The sequence below is a fragment of the Eptesicus fuscus genome, chromosome 13 (assembly GCF_027574615.1).
Source record: "Eptesicus fuscus isolate TK198812 chromosome 13, DD_ASM_mEF_20220401, whole genome shotgun sequence".
NCBI classification, from domain to species: domain Eukaryota; kingdom Metazoa; phylum Chordata; class Mammalia; order Chiroptera; family Vespertilionidae; genus Eptesicus; species Eptesicus fuscus.
The window spans coordinates 66,364,334-66,384,500 of NC_072485.1; the positions used below are offsets into that span (position 1 = coordinate 66,364,334).

Here is a 20,167-nt window from a genome sequence, read left to right on the forward strand (position 1 = left end):
AAAGTTAAGAGTTTGAGAGAAACTGAGAAAAATCATAAACTATAATATTCAAAATGTCCAAAACATTCATACCAATATAAAATGACATGTAGCAAAATTTGCAAACTTTCCTAATAATAGAATAATCAATAAGAAGATAAGACATTTAAAAAAACATTTAAATTATTGAGGGCTTATTAAGTTTACTAGAAAATTTGCAACAAAATAAGGATTTGATTCATCCTTTAATTTTAAAATATATATATATATTTTTATTGGTTTTTTACAGAGAGGAAAGGAGAGGGATAGAGAGTAAGAAACACTGATGAGAGAGAAACATCAATCAGCTGCCTCCTGCACACTCCTTACTAGGGATGTGTCCGCAACCAAGGTACATGCCCTTGACCGGAATCGAACCTGGGACCTTTCAGTCCGCAGGCTGACACTCTATCCACCGAGCCAAACTGGTTAGGGCCATCCTTTAATTTTTAATGAAGAAAATATATATACAGAAAAGTACTTGTATGAAGTATACAGCTTGATAAATTTCCACAATCTGACCATAATCCTATAAATAAAACTAAAACTAAGAAGTAAAGTATTGACAGTACCCAGATGCCTCCCTTATGCTTTTTTCTAGTCATATCTCCCCTACTAAGAAAATCCTTATTATGAAGCAAAAACTAATTTATGTAATATCTAGGTTTTGACGTTAGGGTTAAGTTTTAATATAAATCAATAAATTAATAAAACCCCACTACATATAGCTGCCAGTTATATGAATGTTGTCAAACACATAGAATTGTATAACTATAATAAAGTTATATAACATTTTCATCATTCTAAAAAGTCCCATTATTCCACTATGTAGTCTATCTGGCAACCACAGATACCTTCTCCATTTTTAGAATTTTGCATTTTGCAGAATGTGATATCAGTAGAATCACATTGTCACCTTTTGAATTTGCCTTCTTCCAGCAGGCACAAGATATTTGAGATTCATCCATGTACTTGAATATATCAATGGTATTATTACTATGAAATTGCTGAGTGGTATTTCATTTTATGGATGCAACACAGATAGTTATTTATTCTATCTTTGATGGACATTTGGATTGCTTTCAGTTTGGAACTATGGTGAATATAGGCACTATAAAAATTGGAACCCAGATCTTTGCATTCATCTATGTTTTCATTTTTCTTGGGCAAATGGCAAAATCAGATCATGAAGTCATATGGTAAGTGTACTAGTATGTTTCACTTCATAAGAAACTGTGAGATTGTTTGCTTAAGTGGCTGCACCATCTGCATTCCTACCTGGAATGGATGAGAGTTCCAGTTGCTTTGCATCCTCAATAAACCACCTTATATTATCAGTTACTATTATACTTTTAATTTCACTCATTCTAATAGGTGTATAGGATCATGTTGTTCTTAAGTTGCATTTCTTTCCCTAACATAAGATAGTACTTAGCACTTTTTCATGGAGTTATTAACCATCTGTGTATCTTCTATGGTGAAATATTTTTTCAAATTTATGCCCACTTATTACTGTTTTGTTATATTTTGTTTTAGTGTTCTTTATAAAATCTAGATACATATTCTCTATTGGATAGCTCTTTAGCAAATATTTTGTACAAGTCTATGTTGTTGTTGTTTTTATTTATAAAGATGGGCTGGGGCTCAGGTGTGGAAAGAGCGCAAACTCCCAGCCAAAGAACTGACTCTCCGAATTATGCTTGTCTTTTGTCATTTTTGAGTTTAAGTATAATCTTCATAAAAGCAAATGTATAGTCTCTGTATTCTATGAGAAATTAAATAATAGGTTTTGTATTCATGCTCTGGATGGAATAATAAAAAGGGGATAAATACATCCTCATAAATCAGCACAGAAATTAAACACATCTGTGGTCTCCACAGACATAGATCTCAGGATGGAGCACAGTGCTTTGGACTGGAGTGTAAATCAATGAGTCCATGGAAAGTGATCTGGGAATATGTGAACTGTGATTTTGTTACTGATTGGGTGGTATATGCTTAAGGTAGTGAGGTATAATTTATAAAGTTACTAATAATTTTGATCATTGGAACCTATCCAATTTGAGTAGTATGAGATGGAAGTCTACATTATACATTTTAAAGCAAAGATTAAGTGCATCAGTGAGTGTATGTAAATATACATGTACTATATACCAATATTCATATGTCAATATTCTGACCTCAAAATGTGCCTGATTTTGGTGATAGAGTCTTTGTAAAAATAATTAAATTAAAATGAGGTCATTAGTTTGGCCTATAATCCACTATGACTGGTGTCCTTATAAGAAGAAGTGCCAAGACACAGAAATACTCAGGGAAGTGATGATGTGAAGACAGAGAAAGAAGATAACTATCAACAAATGAAGAGAAGAAGCCCCAGAAAAGATCAGCCAAGCCTTTAATTTGATCTAAGATTCCTAGATTCTAGAACAGTGAAAAATAAATTTCTGATGTTTAAGTCACAAGTCTGTGGTGCTTTGATATGGCAGCCCTGACAACTAATGCAATTACTATCAGCATATATTTATAAATGTCTGTGTGTTTATCAGAGAATTAAGTAGGAAGCAAATGGATGTCCGTTTCCCTGCATGTGTGGAAACAGTACAGGTGGAAGTGTGACTATGTTCTTTATATAAAAAGGTCTACACTAAAACAAAAATAAATTATTATTTTGATATTTAGACAATCAACATATCTTAATTTGTTTCCATTTAACGACTGGTGTCAAAATATACTGCATTCATACACCCATTTTGCCCAAACACTCTTTTCATTGCTTCTTTCACATCTTTGTTCCTCAAACTGTAGATGATGGGATTCAGCATGGGAATCACAATGGTGTAAAATGTTGACACTATCATGTCATGGTCCAAAGCGTAGCTGGAACTTGGTCTCACATACATGAAGAGGATGGTTCCATGATAAATTGACACTCCAGTTAGGTGAGAGCCACATGTAGAGAAGACTTTTCTCCTCCCTTCAGCAGAATGCATCCGCAGAATGGCCAACAGAATAAAACCATAGGAGATCAGGACAATCAGGATGGTGACGATCTCAATAGAGCCCACAAAGTAGAAGAGGAGAAGCTGGTTTGTGTGTGTGTCAGAACAAGAAATGGCAAGGAGAGGAGGGATGTCACAAAAGACATGTCTAAGTTCATTGGATGCACAGAAGGAGAGGCTGAAGGTGGCCACTGTGTGTATAGAAGCATGCAAAATGCCACCAACATAGGAAGCAATGATGAGTGACACATAGACCCTGGGTGACATGCTGACTGAATACAGGAGAGGGTTATAGATTGCTACATAGCGGTCATATGCCATTGCAGCCAAGAGGAAGCATTCTGTGGTCCCAAAAGTAACAAAGAGAAACATCTGTGCTACACAGCCAAGATAAGAAATGGCTTTATTTTCTTTCAAGAAATTGACCAACATCTTTGGGGTGACAACTGAAGAATAACAAGCATCCAAGAATGATAATACACTAATAAAATAGTACATGGGGTTGTGGAGCCGAGAATCCCTAGTGACCAATAAAACCATTCCCAAATTTCCTATGAGAGTAAAAAGATAGATTTCTAGAAATAGTAAAAACAAGAAGACTTGTATCTCAAAATTATTTGTGAAGCCCATCAATATAAACATAGTGACTTCAGTCACATTTTTCATCTGAATGCTATAGAAATCTAAATCTGATGTCAAGTGTGCCATTTTTATTTTTATTTGTAGTTTTTAAAGCAACATTTTTTGAAAATAGAATCCACCCTATTATACCCTCTTACTTATTTCTTAGAAGGACATATTGAAATCCCTTGGAGGGAATAGGCAGTGATGAACAAGCTGGAGCCAATGGATGTAATATCCTGTTAAATTAAAGAATTTTTATTAGATGGTTGGCTAAATGTGTCATGTGAAAAATTACATCAATTTATGTGGTTTAATTTTCAATTTATTTTCTGTTCAATTTACTGCCATTTAGTTTCATATCTCATCATCTTAAATCTATAAATATAAATAAATATTGAAATTTTAGTGTAAAAATTTATAATAGAAAGTATACATCTGAATACTAATTATAGATTTTCTACAGTGTGCATGAAATGCCCTTCCTTGATGTTTACAATTGTTAAAATGAAAGCAACCACACATATCACAGGATTATGTATAAGTAAGAATTGTATTTAAATGAGAAAAACAATGTAAAAGATAATTGTTTTCAAATTGTTCCCAGATGACTAGAAAATGGGCTAAGTTAGATTTACCTTTCAGCTTGTATGGTGTAACCCTTTTCAACCAAACCATGTGTATCCCCCTTTTGGCTAGTATCCCTTTCCATTAGCACATCTAGAACACTGGTGAACAGAAAACAGATATATTTCTGGAGGTGGACTCACCTAGTATGCAAATCATAATAAAACATTGGCTTGGTTTGGTGTGTTTTTTTTAAGTTTTTTTTTTTTTTGATACGTCTATAACCATCTGTCCATTTAGGCCTACAGAATTTATTATACTGTTAATGATTTTCCAAATTTAATGTAATGCCAATGCAAGATTGTTTTTCTATTTATCCTTGCAAAATCCTTGGGCATATTTTTAAGACTCATGTATGTCAAAAATAAATCGTGGCCATTTCTTTAATATATTATAGTTTCTTAAGGAGTCATTAAAATTATTATAAAAAATTACCCAATAATAGATTATATAATTTCTAGATGCTATTGCTAAAAGAGTAAAATTACAATATAAGCCACCAAGTGGTGTTCTATTTTTGGTATATTTCCCTGTGACTCCAGACTGTTTCTTATTTAGTGAAATGTAAATAAAAGTATATATTTTTAGAAAGGTTGAAGAGTCACCTGTATCTAGACTCAAAGTCTTCATGATTTAAACAAAATGAAAAATTTCATCCACCATATTTAGGAGCCAGATTTCAGGACTGTAATTCTTTTTAAAAATATATGTATTTTTATTGATTTCAGAGAGGAAGAGAGAGAGAGAGAGAGAGAGATAGAGAGAGAGAGAGAGAGAGAGAGAAACATCAATGATAAGAAAGAATCATTGATTGGCTGCCTTCTGATTGAGCCTGTAACCTGGGCATGTGCCCCCAACCCAAACTGAACCCAGGCCAAGACTCTATCCAACTGAGCCAAATCGGCTAGGGCCAGGACTGTAATTCTTGTTTTTCCTTCAGTGTGTAACAGACTGAAGGAGTGAAAAATCTGCAGTGTTCAGGGCCGGGGACATACCAAGGATTTATATTTGTGACATGAAACACACAACATGTTTGTCATATTGAGATGTTCCTACATCAAGAAGAAATAAGGAAAATCTGCTAAAAATTATTCTTAGAAGAAGAAAACTACATGTCTTTATTTTCCCAGAAAGGTCTTCCCAGATCTATGTGGAAGACTTTTTAAATACAGACAATAAATAGCTTTTCAAATGTGGGGACACCAACCCCCACAAACAAAATGCCCATTTAAATTCATAGAGAATTCTAGAGTAAAAAATACATAATTGCATTAAGTTTCAACTTCTGTGTAAATACAGGCAACTCAGAATAGACTTGAGAACACACACACAAATATCTTATAATAATTCTCAGTTTAGTTTGAATAGTTAAGTTAATAAAATAACATAAAATAATCTATTGATACTATAAATATGCATTAATGTATTTTGGGGGCATCACAACGTATTTATTTCTGTTTTAAAACTTTCTCATTTTCTCTCTCTGTCCTTCTCTCTCTCTCTCTCTCTCTCTCTCTCTCTCTCTCTCTCTCTCTCTCTCTTTCTCATCCATGGGTTATATATATTTTTAAAATACTTATGAAAGGGATTCATGGACAAAAGAAGAATTAGGCAGATTAGAAGAAGCACGGTGAAAAAAAATATGCAAGCAACTTTAGAAAAATATACCAATATGTAGTGCACTAAAGGTATCCATTACAAACTACACATTGACTGTTATATACAGGAGAAATTTCAGCAACATTATAGTTCTAACTTTTACTCAATTGATGTGTCTGAGATAATATAATAGTGGAAGATTAAGAACATTATATTTGTACTCTAAAAGCCTGTATTAATATCTCAATTTAGCACCTATGACAGTGTAATCTTGAAAAAGTAACTTTCTTTCCAAACCAAAGAATAACTTAGATTAACCAAATTTTCAGGCATATCTTATTGAACGATATGAACATGTTGTGATTTCAGCTTATTTATGGGATGTATTAAAATGTTTATTAAAGTGTTTTAATTATATGTGAAGGATACATCTATATGATATATGACTTCAAAATTTTATTTAACTACAAAATATGAATAGGGGGTAGTAAAATCAGATTTTCTCAAAGCATTGAGTAATAAATGAGCACTGAACCAGAAGCTAAATACTCTTCTTATAGTTATATGTGTTTGTTATATACACTTAAGATATATTTAAATACCTTTCCCATGAGATTAAACCCAGGGAATCCCAATATTCTATGGTATCTAGAGCCTTAAAAAATAACCTTAAGAATACATTTCTGTCATTGCATTTTGACTCTGGGCATAACAGTAAAATAAGAACAGGTCTGCTTAAATTCTTCTGATAATTTTGACCATAATAACTTTCTCATAGCTCTTGATTTCTCTGATTTTACCTGAAGTACACAAAGATGGTTTATAAATGATGGTATATTTTAATTCAAATTATGTCCCATTAGAGCACTTATCTACTTCATGGAGGGAGCTGGAGGAATGATAGACGAAATATATGGGGTTCATCTTCTTCACTGAAGATGCTCTTTAAACAGACATTTCCATTGACTCACATTTAAGGACATTAGAACTGATTGTGATACATCTAACTAATTTCAATTTAAGAAATAGATGTTAGAAAGCAAATATTAGATTTCAACATTTAACAAAACATGATCATTCAGGAACTCTAAAGTCTCATGAGTCCCTAAACCCTCACACAGTCAGAAAACAGAAAGCAGCAGACATTCCTGAGAACAGCAATGCAAACACTAAACTTGAAGCTGCCACATGTTGTTAAATGGCTACTCAGTGTTGCAGACATTGTGTAAATTATCTTATGTAACCTACATAGCGACCTGCAAAGTAACTCAGCACTTTTTTATAGATGAGGAAACTGAGAACCACCCTGACCTGTAACTTGATCCTGGTCACTATCAGAGCAAGGATTAAAGTCCAGGGTGCTCTCTCTCCAAACTAAGCTCTTTGCACTTGCCCATATCACACACTCATTGTGATATGCCATACATTTGGAAATGCCATCCACTAGAAGCAACACAAAATAACATCTTCATGTATCTGAATTCTTTTACAAAGCCACAAGTTTAAGCAAGCCATAATATAGTTGATAAAAACCAATTGAAGTAGCTTCTAGATCAATTAGCTACCACGTAAAATAAACTTAAAATTTGTTTATATCCTTTTTGAGAAAAAAATATGATTTCAGTATGACATAGACTCAATGGATGACTATTAGTTAATTTTCTCTTCATTTAATAATTTTCCTAAATTTGAAATATAGTCTTTTATTTCTACTACTTTTATTCTGTTATCTTTCATCAAAGGAATTAAGTCACATTTCTCATTTACTAATCTATCTACATACTTAAATATGTTATCTTTCTTATTATCCCTGCTTTTTCTTTGGATTTCTCTCATTCAATTTTTAATTCAACTCTAAGTTAAGTAGAAATTTCTATCTCAGATTTAAATATTTAAGCACATAATCTAATTTGAGATTCAAGATTATAATATCTGATATTTTTTAATCGATGAAAAACCTTTCCTCTTACCAGTGGAAATGAACTGCTCACTCAATTAAGGTATGCTATGAATGCTAAACACTTGGATTCTTATACCAGGTTCCCAAGCTCTTCTAAAGTCCACAGGGATACTCCAAGAAGAAAACACTAATTCTCTTCTGGGACAGAAAAAGTAGCAAGGTTATTTTTATGTGTTTTTTTCCATAATAAACAAGGGAATGATTCTGGAGCAATAAACAATATGATGAAAATGATTACATGAATGCCCTTTGTTCTCTGGTATAAAATCAGAAAAAAAATTGAGCAAGACTGAAAAAGAAATTTAATGACACAGAACATAGACCTAGCTCTGATACTAAATAACTATGTGCAATGGTTGCTAATTTGAGTGAGGAATTCCCTAAAATCCAATTTCGTCTTCCTGGGAATTTAACCTGTTTATGTGTCTCAAAATCCTCTAACCATGTATATAATGAAAGAATCTGAAAGCATAAGCTATGACAGAATTGATAATAATCCTATATCCTATCTAATAATAGACAAATATGCAAATTGACCATACCTCTGACACGCCCACAAGTCACGCCCACCATCCAATCAGAACAAGCATGAAAATTAACCCAAACCAAGATGGCTACAGCCACAGAGAGCAAGGTTTCCTAGGTAACAGAGGAAGCCAAGCTTTCCGCCTGCCCTGGCCAGGCCTAAGCCTCCACTCAAGCTACAAAGTTTCAATTATAGAAGGTAAACAAATTCAAACAAATGGCGGCAGAATGGAGCTTGAGAGAGCAGGCCAGGGTTGCCGCCAGCAACAGGGGAAGCAAAGCTTTCTGCACACCCTGGCCGGGCTCACCCGCTTAAGGCTACAAAGTTTCAATTATAACCCCAACAGAAATGGCTGCCGGCCTCGGAGGGAGCCCCAGGCTTGGCTCCGCTCCAGGCTACAAAGTTTCAATTGTAGAAGGAGAATAAATTCCAGATACCAGGGCCTCTGCTTGGGTTGCCAGGGGGCGTGGCCAGCCTGCAAACCACCACAGGCCCCTTGCTCAGGGGGGATTGTGAGAGGGATGTCTGACTGCCACACCCCAAGGGAACCCCCACCTGATCCGGGATACCCTTCAGGGCAAACCAGCTGGCCCCCACCCCTGTACCAGGCCTCTATCCTATCTAATAAAAGAGTAATATGCAGATTTATCATCACTGCAACACACAATATCGCTGCCCCCATGTGGTCAAAGATCCTGCCCCCATGTGGACACAAGATGGCCACCACAAGATGGCCAGCAGGAGAGGGCAGTTGGGAGGCACCCGGCCTGCAAGGGAGGGCAGTTGAGAGGGACCAAGCCTACAAGGGAGGGCAGTTGGAGGTGATCAACCCTGCAGGAGAGGGCAGTTAGGGGTGACCAGGCCGGCAGAGGAGGGAAGTTGGGGGCAAACAGGCTGGCAGCGGAGTGGTTAGGGGGTGATCAGGCTGGCAGGCAGAAGTGGTTAGGGGCAATCAGGAAGGCAGGCAGGCAATCAGTTGGGAGCCAGCAGTCCTGGATTGTGAGAGGGATCGGGCCTAAACGGGCAGTCGGACATCCCTTGAGGGGTCCCATATTGGAGAGGGTACAGGCTGGGCTGAGGGACACCCCCCCTCCGTGCACGAATTTCGTGCACTGGGCCTCTAGTAATATAATAAAGAGGTAATATGCAAATTGACCCACACACCCTCGCACAAAATGGCTGCCACCATGTGGTCAAAGATGGTCGTCACAAGATGGCCAGCAGGGGAGGGCAGTTGGGGGCAACCAGGACTGCAGGGGAGGGCAGTTGTGGGCAACCAGGCCTGCAGGGGAGGGCAGTTGGATGCGATCCGGCCGGCAGGGGAGCAGTTAGGCATCGATCAGGCTGGCAGGAGAGTAGTTAGGGGATGATCAGGCTGACAGGCAGAAGTGTTTAGGGGCAATCAGGCAGGCAGGCAGGTGAGTGGGAAGTCAGTAGTCCCAGATTGTGAGAGGGATGTCCAACTGCCCGTTTAGGCCTGATCTGACAGGTTGGGCTAAGGGACACCCCACCCCACCCCCTGCACGAATTTTGTGCACCGGGCCTCTAGTTAATTATAAAAGTTGATTCTATATTACTAAATTCTTTAGGATACATAGTCATTTTCTCTTTATAACTCTGAGTCTTTTCAATATATTCTGATACATTTTAGTCATACTCATCTAAATGAAATGACAGTTTTAAGATAAATTTAACCAAAATGTTTAACATAGTAATTTTTCATTATCTTATTTACTCAAAGCAAAAATAAGCCCACTACTATGTAGCCAATGAGATTGTATTGATCTGTGTCAGTTTTTTTTTTAATTAACAGGTTATGCAACTCACAAAGCTTCTTTATTTTCCAATCCAGACACATAAAAAGTGCACAGAGGAAAAATGAGAATCATAATATAATCCATTTGATTTAATCTGATAGAAAAATGTTTAAGTGCATATTAATTATCACAAAAATAAATATTTCACATGTTGCTAAAGAAATATATCTAGTGTAAGGCTATGTCTTTTAATTGTATAGTTACTAGAGGCCTGATGCACGAAGATTCATGCAAGAATGGCCCTTCCTTTCCCTGGCTGCTGGCACCACCTTTGCTCTGGCGCAGAGCCGCCTTTCTGCCTTTGCTCTGCTCGGATCTGCCTTTCCGCCTTCCCACACTGCCCAGAGGCCCCCAGCTGCTCAGCACCTGTGTATGCAAATTAACCCACCATCTTTGTTGGGTTAATTTGCATACTCACTCCTGATTGGTTGGTGGGCATCGTGGAGGTATGGTCAATTTGCATCTTTCTCTTTTATTAGTGTAGATAACTTAGTGTTGTAGCTCAATATATGCTATTTTTTTAAAAATAAACATATGTAATGACAAAAGTTCACTTATGTGGGCATCCTAAATTTATAACAAAATTTGACATATTTAAAATAAGTTGCTTTAAATATTTATTGTTTTTTATATTTAATTAATCTGCCTAGCTGTGCATTATTGTGTCTGCTTTGTCATTTAAATTTACTGCTCTTTGAAAGAAGATTAAATTTTGGAGGACAAACCTAACATCACATATGACTTAATTATGGAGCTGAGTACACACTTTCAGATACCAAATATTATGTAATTTTCCTTGTACCAGGTGTATCATTGAACTGATGGCAAGAACTGTATTGGGGTTGAGCTTTTTCTTGTGATTCCTAATTGCAGTAAAACACAGATTGATTTCTTCACATTTATAAAAGTTTATTCTGTTATTTCTTTCATTTTTGTCTTGACCTCATCTACATAAATTCTTTCCTCTAAACCTCCCTTTCATTAAATTGTCATGTCACCATTTCCCATGCCTTTTTAAAAAATGTATATGTATATATATTTGTGGTTTCTCCAATCAATTTGTTAAGATTTTTTAATGAAATGATATATATATTTAAAAGTATTTTATTATGCTAGAGCAGCTAAAAAAATGCAGAGTTAATTAGAATAAGTGGTTCAAGTGTCCTAATTTGTTTTGTTGTAACTTTTATTTCCAATACATATGATTCAACCTAAATTCTGCCTTACTGGACATATAATTTGAGTTGTTCCTGTTTTCTCTGCCTTTAGTCTTCCCAATAATTCTATGAAAACATTTGCTCCTGATAGTGACAATTCTTCTAGGTAATCCTGACTTTGTCCTTCCCATAAGATTGTTCATATATACTTTATTCTCTATTTCAAATCCAAATGGTTCTCTCTCACACTGATGAAATCATGCTAAAGTACTGAAACTGGAGCTTGACTTACATTATGAGTTAAAATAATGTACAAAATATTATTTGCAGCAGATTATGTGCTCTAAGACCAACTCAAATTTTCTCTGGGTGGATTTATTAAAAAATTAAATAAATTACTATGATAACTAACTTGAATAAAATCTATCCTTCCAACTAGTGTTATATTATCGGCTAATAATAAAACTTTGAATTCAGATTCAGGTATCACTTTGACTCCTAATTTAACCATGCCACTATGCAGGAATTTTTTTTTTCTATTACTTCTAACTGTTTTGTTTTTTTAGTTTATTTACTCTTAATTGTGAAGTTTATGTCTAGGTGCAATTATTATTTCTTCTATAGTCACCACATAATTTTGAGAGAGTAGAAAATTATATATTTTCAGGATCTTTGATTTCCAAAAATATTACAAATGACCAAATATTTGCCCAATAGGACAATCTAATGCAGATCATTTCAATAACAAATTTAGTGGTACATAAACTATCATAAAATAATATATAAAATCCTAATCCATGTACTTTAAAAAATCTTGATTAGCTTTTTTTCAATAACTTAACAGAGTTGGAAAATTTTTAGAGATTAACTTATAAAAATTATAATTCATTAAGCCATTAGTCAATCAAACAAACCTTATTTAACACATTCTATTGAGTTATTTTAAAGATATAATTTTATTAATATATTTTCTGTTCAATATTTATTCTGTTTTGAGATAAAAATTGTCTTGATTATGTAAGGGAATAGTATTTAGATGTTTACTTGTGTTTAATGTGACTTAATAGAAAAACAACTAATAGAATTCAGTGGTAAATTAACCATTTGACTTTATGGTTTTGTAAATAACATGAGTTGAGCCTGTGAGTTGAAACCAAAATTTTCCATTTGATTCTGTAGTGAGTGGCATCAACCTTTGACCCCTGGTCATATCCCTGCTCCTGAACTACAGCTGAGAAATTATTCATTGAAAAGATATATATATGAAGACATAATTCACTTTAACTTAGTCACAATATTGCTTCTTTTAGTCAGAGCAATATAAATTATTTTATTAATATCTTCAAGTGTGTTTCAATATGAAGAATTTTGCTGAAGATACTATGTTTGTACTGAAAGGCTTCACAGACAAGTTTGAATTACAGATCCTCTTATTCTTATTTCTAGCAATTTACCTGTTTACTCTGATGGGAAATTTAGGGCTGCTTGTATTGGTCACTGGGGATTTCCAGCTCCACAACCCCATGTATTATTTTCTGAGTGTGTTATCATCTGTGGATGCCTGATTTTCCTCAGTATTTACACCAAATATGTTGTAGATTTCCTGTCAAAGAATAAAGTCATTTCATTCCTTGGATGTGCAACACAGATGTTTCTCTTTGTTACTTTTGGGACCACAGAATGCTTCCTCTTGGCTGCAATGGCATATGACCGCTATGTAGCAATCTATAACCCTCTCCTGTATTCAGTCAGCATGTCACCCAGGGTCTATGTGTCACTCATCATTGCTTCCTATGTTGGTGGCATTTTGCATGCTTCTATACACACAGTGGCCACCTTCAGCCTATCCTTCTGTGCATCCAACGAAATTAGACATGTCTTTTGTGACATCTCTCCTTTCCTTGCCATTTCTTGTTCTGACACACACACAAACCAGCTTCTACTCTTCTACTTTGTGGGCTCTATTGAGATCGTCACCATCCTGATTGTCCTGATCTCCTGTGGTTTTATTCTGTTGGTGATTCTGAGGATGCATTCTGCTGAAGGGAGGAGAAAAATCTTTTCTACATGTGGCTCTCACCTAACTGGAGTGTCAATTTATCATGGAACCATCCTCTTCATGTATGTGAGACCGAGTTCCAGTTATGCTTTGGACCATGACATGACAGTGTCAGTATGTCACACCATTGTGATTTCCATGCTGAATCCCATCATCTACAGTTTGAGGAACAAAGATGTGAAAGAGGCAATGAAAAGAGTGTTTGGGAAAAATGGGTGTATGAATAAAATATATTTTCTTCCTAAACATTAAAAGTTAAGATTATGTTTGTTGTCTCCATATTTAAAAGTTATAATAAAAATGTTTTGTTTTAGTGTATTAGTGTATTTCTATTCTTCCTGGAACTTTTTATATAAAGATTGTAGTCACACCTCCACCTGTGCTGTTTCCACACGTGTAGGAAAGCTGTGTCATCCATTTACTCCTCACTTAATTTATTCTCAGATACACACACTGCCCAATCACACACCTGTATATTTACATATATGCTGATGGTGATTGTATTAGTCTGTCAGGGCTACCATAATAAAGTACAGCAGACTATTAGTGGCTTATACATTTATTACTCAGTGTTCTCTAATCTAGAAGTCTGAGGTCAAGTTAATGGCAGGGTTGATTTCTTCTGAGGTCTCTCTTCTCGGTCTTACCCCTATGTCCTCACCTGTTTTCTTCTAAGTGTCTGTGTCCTAATATCCTCTTCTTATAAGAACACCAGTCATATTGCATTAGGGCCCACCCAAAAGACCTCATTTTAACTTAATTACCTTCACAATGCCTGTATTTCAAATATATTTACATTCTGCAGTACAAGCATTAGGATTTCAACATGAATACTGGTATATATTATATGTATATAAACACACACATATAGTCCCATACACATGTAATCTTTTCTTTAAAATGTATAGTGTTCATTTTCATATCAATGTGACTAGAATTAGAAAGAGTTCCAGGTTGCAGTTACAAGTATCTTTATGATTATATCTGACAAGCTTGAACAAATACTACTTAATAAATACCAAAACTAGAGCTCACATATTACCACACCTGACAATGGTACCTGACTCCAGTTCAAAGCACTCTGCTCCTTCCTTAGGTCTATACATTGGCAGTAATCTAAGTATAGCCTGTGGTTTGAAGTCCACAATGTTTCCAAATTCTTGGTGTCATTACCATGTCGTCTGTGACAGTGCATTTCAACTAGAGCACAATTTTTATTGTCCTTTACTAGAGGCCTGGTGCACGGAATTTGTGCACTGGTGGTGGGGTCCCTCAGCCCAGCCTGCCCCCTCTCACAGTCTGGGAGCCCTCAGGGGATGTCCTACTGATGGCTTAAGCCCGTTCCCTGGAGGGAGCGGGCCTAAGTCGCAATCTGGCCTCCCTCTGTGGAAGGTGACTGGCTGATCAAGGGAAGTCATCACCCCTATCACCCCGCTGTTGCTGCCACTGCTGGCCACTGCAGCTGCCAAGGTGTTTTCATCAACACAAACACCAGTCCCTTCACCACACACACAAAAAATGACAACTTTCTTTAGGCATTTTCAAGATGACTCTTTCGTAGGATATGACATTTTTTTCTCTTTTTTTTTTTCTATCCTCACCTGAGGATATTTTTTCATTGATTTTTAAAGAGTGTGGAAGAGAGAGGGAAAGACAGAGAAACATCAATGTGAGAGGGACACTTCGATTGGTTGCCTTCTTCATGATCCCTGACCTGGGGCCCCAGCCAGGGAGTAGTCTGCAACCTACATGCCCTTGATCAGAATCAAACCTGGACCCTGCAGACAGGCAGAGGCTCTATCCACTGAGCCAAACCAGTTAGGGCAGGATATGACATTTCTTAGCCCCTCCAGAAGCGGACCTTCATTTTTTCCTCCAGGAGTGAGGTGGAAAAACCCTAGATCACCTTCTTGGATTCTTATTACCCAAGTTACCAAGAACACTACAAGTGGCGTACCAGGAGCTTAGCCAATGAGCAGTCAGAAAAGGTGTTTCCTCTGCAGCTCACACACAGAGGTGTGACTGCTGGTGTGCTGCGGCTGGAGCAGCCCCAGGTCCCCCTGTGTCCACTCCGGCAGCCCCCCATCTCTGTCTCCGTCTCCACTCCGGGACTCACCTGCACGAAACCTCCTCCTGACTGGTCGTGACTATTATGGCATCCTGGCTAATTTGCATATTACCTCTTTATATAGAGAGATTTTATTATTTCAACTAGAGCACAAATACAAAATCCATTCTTTAATTTCTTACAATACACAGAAAGTAGGCATTGATGTTTATGAAGGTCATACTTATACTCAAGAATGACAAAAGACAAGCACAATTTGTAAAGTAAGGTACAACTGGCTGGCAGATTGGACTCTTCCCACAACTGAGCTCCAGCTCATCTTTATGCTTTTCCCTTGAGGCCTGGTCCTGACTCAACTTTGGTTGTTTTACTTTGACACCTACCACTCTGTGATGAACTTGCTACTACTCCTCAGTCCCAAGGCCCAAAACCAAGGTACAGAAAAGCATATCTCCTATGCTCATGTTTAGCCCTGCTTCCAACAAGCCTCGTTGCCATTGTAAGTACATGTGTCTTTCAAGAATAATTTTAAGTGGCAATGGTCCTTCCTTCTTCCCTTCCTTTCTTCTTTCTAGTCTATTGTTATTATTATTATTATTATTATTATTATATATTTTTATTTTGTAAAAACCCTTTTCATTCCAACCAAAATAATCTCCTTAGAATACAGAGTACTAAGAATACTTCTCTAAAGTGGGATTAAGATTAAATAACACCTCAACAGTGCAAACACAGAGTATCTCTTATTACAATATATTCCACCAAAAAAATTTTCTGCATTTCTTTTCTCCTGTTTTGATTTCTCTCTTCACTGTGATTCTCTCAATTCCTTCCTTTAAATGTCAATTCTTAGTAAGGTCTCATTTACTACATTATGATTTTTCCACAGTTCTTTCTTTCTTTAAAGTTTATTTTATTTATTAATTTAAGTTTACATTCTATATTATTCTGTTTAGTTTCATATGTACAGCAACGTGTTTAGAAAACCATGTACTTTACAGGGTGGTCCCCAACTGCTTTAAGTACCCACCTAGCCCCATACTTATTTCTCTTGATATTAGTGATTATATTTCTTATGCTATAATCTACATCTCTGTGACTATTTTGTAACTAACCATTTGTACTGTTTAATCCCTTCACCTTTTTTTTAAGAGCCCTCAAGCCCCTCCCCTTTGACAACTGTCAGTCTGTTGTCCTATAAGTCTGTTTCTAGCACAATTCTTTCTTGAATGTAAGCAGCTCTTTTTATGAAATCTCATTTTTTACACATACTCTTGCTTATATTTTCTATGTCATGTGCAATACATCTTAGACATTCTTAATTAGTTTGTGTGTACCTGTGTTTCCTTAAGGTGTATTTTCTCAATATATTTTTATTATCAATAAATATTTATAACATATTTCTCATTTGTTTACATAGTATTTTTAAATAGGTGGGACTTCTTTGGAACCTTTTTCTCTCCCTCATACTAAATGAAATAAATACATACACTTGGCAGGATGTTTTCATTTTTTTTAAGTTTTTTTTTTTTTTTTTAATTCTTTGGGGAGAGTTAGGGTTTCAATGTATCTTTCTTAGATCTATACCTAGAGATTTTCAATCTCCGCTGTTAACATAACTTTTGTTGTCGGTGTTGTTTTTGTTGTTGTTCAAGGGCATTCTTTAATCACATGCATGAGTATGCAGCACACACACACTGAAATGGGTTTTAGCCAGCAGACTTGTGCTTCCACGCTATTCCAAGGAAAATAAATATGACAACAGAAGGAAACAAGGGTTTACACAAAAGTTAAATAAGACCAAAAATATAAATATTAAGATATATGTAATAAATATTGAATTTTTAATTTTAATTGGCTTAAAGATGAATGACCAAAATAAAACTATGCTGATATATTGGGGGTTTAAAACATACAAAGAAGATTTTTATGACAAAATTAGCACAAAGTTTGGGTGAGAAGAAGTTGGTCTTTACTACTCTAAGTTTCTTATATTAAAAGTTATATTGTATATTATTTTCAGTTGACAATGATACATTAAACATGTGTATTATCATTCCTATGGTCACCATTAAACAGAAAAAAACAACAACAACACATTACCAATATCAGAAATTAAAAAAAAAGAAAAACACTTGGTCCCTACAAACATTATAATAAAAATAATAAAATATTATAAGCACCTCTTTGACAATAATTTTGATAAGGAAGAGAAATATGCAATTGCTTAAAGATGCTCACATCAGAAGAATTGGGTGACATGACTTTTCCTTAATCTATTAAATAAATTACCATATTCCTTAAAAGCCATGCAGGAAGTCTCTCACCACTGTATGCACAAAAGTTTGAGAATTGTTTTTCCAACGTGAAAATGTCACGTCGGTCTCAGAAGGCAATGTGCAGAGTGCTGGGTGAGCCCTCTTCTCCCAGGCAGAAGAGGACAGCATCTGGGAGAAAACATACCAAGGCGAAAAGAAGCCTAGTTTCCATGGTGACCTCATGAAGAAGAGCCATGGACAAACCCGAGTCAGCTAAATTCTGCAAGGTTTTAACCAAGGATGCTTTCCTTTGTGGAGCCACTCTGTTTCTGAATCCCTTTACAATACCAGGATACCTGTCCTCGTACTAATGCAGACTCTCTTCCTGGCATCATTCCATCATGGGATTGTCATTTCTTTGCCAGGATTATTCTTCCTGTAAATAAGACTATGCCTGTGGGTTTGAGGAGCTTGAACAAATATTGCCAAAATCACATTGTCTTCTATCAGCAGTTCTGAGAATGTTTACCAGCCACATACACCTTTCAAAGGTTCCTGGTATTTGATTTATGCCTTCCTTAATATAATGATTAATTCTATTTTTCACCACTCTCACAACAGAGTGATGATGAAGAATGTGAACTCTAGAGTGTCTGGGTTCAAAAGGAGCTTGTTCTTTAACTAATGGAGTGATCACGAACCAGTTATTTCATCCCTTGTGCTTCAGATTCATCATCTGTAAGATTTGGCTTTCAGATACATTTACTGAGGCATTGCTCCAAGTGCTGGGCATAAAACATTGAACAAAGTCAGAAAAGGCCTGTGCTCGTTGAGCTTATGGGAGAGCTGGGTGTGGGTGGCAGAGCAGAAGCAAAAGGCACAAGTTACAGATGTAAAAACGTTAGATGGAGATAACTGTTATGGAAAACAAATGAAGCATGAAAGAGGGATAGGAGGAACCAGCACAATTTAAAATAAGATGACATAGAATGTTCTTATTCAGAAGAGACTCGGAAATACAGTGCAGTGATCTATAAAAAAAGGAGTTCCAGGATGAAGAGGAGAGAATGTTTGGTTCCAAAGTCAGGGCTCATAATCATTCTAATGCATTTTTTCTCTTTATGATAAATAAAATTGTTTCTGAAACTGTTATCAGTGTGCCAACTGGACCTCATTTTCATAGTAAAATTCTTTGTCATGGGGGTATGCATGGTAATATGTATGCCGGATGGAGTTCAAAAGATCACATCTATAATTTCTCATTTTGCTCATCAGTTCCCCTTAAAAACACATATATGTTTGGACCATGGATTTAACACATATTCTATAGTTTGCAATTACAATGTGGATTTGAAAAGACATATTGCAGAAAATAGCCAATATTTGATTAAGTAAAGGATGGCTCCACAGAAATACAAAAAACGAAGGGACTTGATGGTTTTTTAAGAGACCAAGGAAATGCCCAACAGAAAGGGAGAACAGAAAAGTTAACAGTTTAGCATCACTGTTATTTTAGTAGCCGGAAGCCCTCTGTCTTCTGCATGACTCTAATGAGAGCATTTTTCACTTCTTTATTCCTCAGACTATAAATGAGTGGATTCAGCATGGGGATCACAATAGCATAAAAAACAGAAGCTACTTGATCCTTCCCCAAGGCATAGGACTTACGAGGTTTTAAATAAGTGAAAATCATAGTTCCATAAAAGATAGTGACTCCCAGGAGATGAGAGGAACATGTAGAGAAGGCTTTTTGCTTTCCTGAAGTGGAAGTAATTTTCAGGACAGTGGACAGAATTGACAGATAAGACACACATATCGTGATAACAGATACCATCAGGGTGGAGCCAGCAAAAATGAATATTATAATTTCAATGTCTTGTGTGTCAGTACAGGACAGGGCTAGAATTGGGGAAGTGTCACAGAAAAAGTGATGGATTACATTGGAGTCACAGAAATGCAGTCTGCTCATGCAAAGTGCATTGATAATGGAATTAATAAAGCCAAGAAAATAGGACCCAAAGGTCAGGGAGCAGCAGAGTCCTTTGGACATAAGCACTGGATAGTGTAGAGGATGACAGATAGCTGCATAGCGATCATAGGCCATTGAGGAGAGAAGAAAACATTCAGTGGAACCTAAAAAAGTAAAAAAGTACATCTGGGTGAAGCAGCTCAGGTATGAAATGTACTTGGTGGAGGTCAGTAGGTTCTCTAAGGTTTTAGGAGTGATGACATTGGAGTAAATGAGGTCAAGAAATGACAGGTGGCTGAGGAAAAAATACATGGGGGTGTGAAGCTGGAGATCCAGGCGGATTATCACTATCATCCCTGCATTTCCCAGCACACTAGTGAGGTATATCAGGAGAAATAGTACAAAGAGGACCAGCTGGATCTCCTCAGAGTCTGTCAATCCCATAAGGATGAAGTGAGACACATTTGTGCTATTCCTTCCATCCAT

The 20,167-nt window shown here is 36.2% G+C and overlaps 3 protein-coding genes across 3 annotated transcripts; 1 reads left to right on the top strand and 2 right to left on the bottom strand.

Moving 5' to 3' along the window:
- Positions 1–2,729: 2,729 nt before the first annotated feature.
- Positions 2,730–3,740, bottom strand: LOC103302302 (olfactory receptor 5T1-like). The gene has a single exon (XM_008159364.3). It carries the CDS (start codon positions 3,726–3,728, stop codon positions 2,730–2,732), a length of 999 nt encoding a protein of 332 aa, XP_008157586.1. The 5' UTR covers positions 3,729–3,740.
- An 8,945-nt stretch (positions 3,741–12,685) lies between these two features.
- On the top strand, positions 12,686–13,638 carry LOC103302301 (olfactory receptor 5T2-like). Its single transcript, XM_008159362.3, is given in 2 exon segments — positions 12,686–12,917; positions 12,920–13,638. Coding segments are annotated over 2 exon segments (951 nt in total).
- A 5,581-nt stretch (positions 13,639–19,219) lies between these two features.
- LOC129151283 (olfactory receptor 8H1-like) lies at positions 19,220–20,167 on the bottom strand. Its single transcript, XM_054725604.1, has one exon. It carries the CDS (start codon positions 20,165–20,167, stop codon positions 19,220–19,222), a length of 948 nt encoding a protein of 315 aa, XP_054581579.1.

What these genes read in the sequence shown, in the direction of transcription:
- LOC103302302 (XM_008159364.3), bottom strand. Translation starts at nt 3,728, where the DNA reads ATGGCACACTTGACATCAGATTTAGATTTCTATAGCATTCAGATGAAA.
- LOC129151283 (XM_054725604.1), bottom strand. Translation starts at nt 20,167, where the DNA reads ATGGATGGAAGGAATAGCACAAATGTGTCTCACTTCATCCTTATGGGA.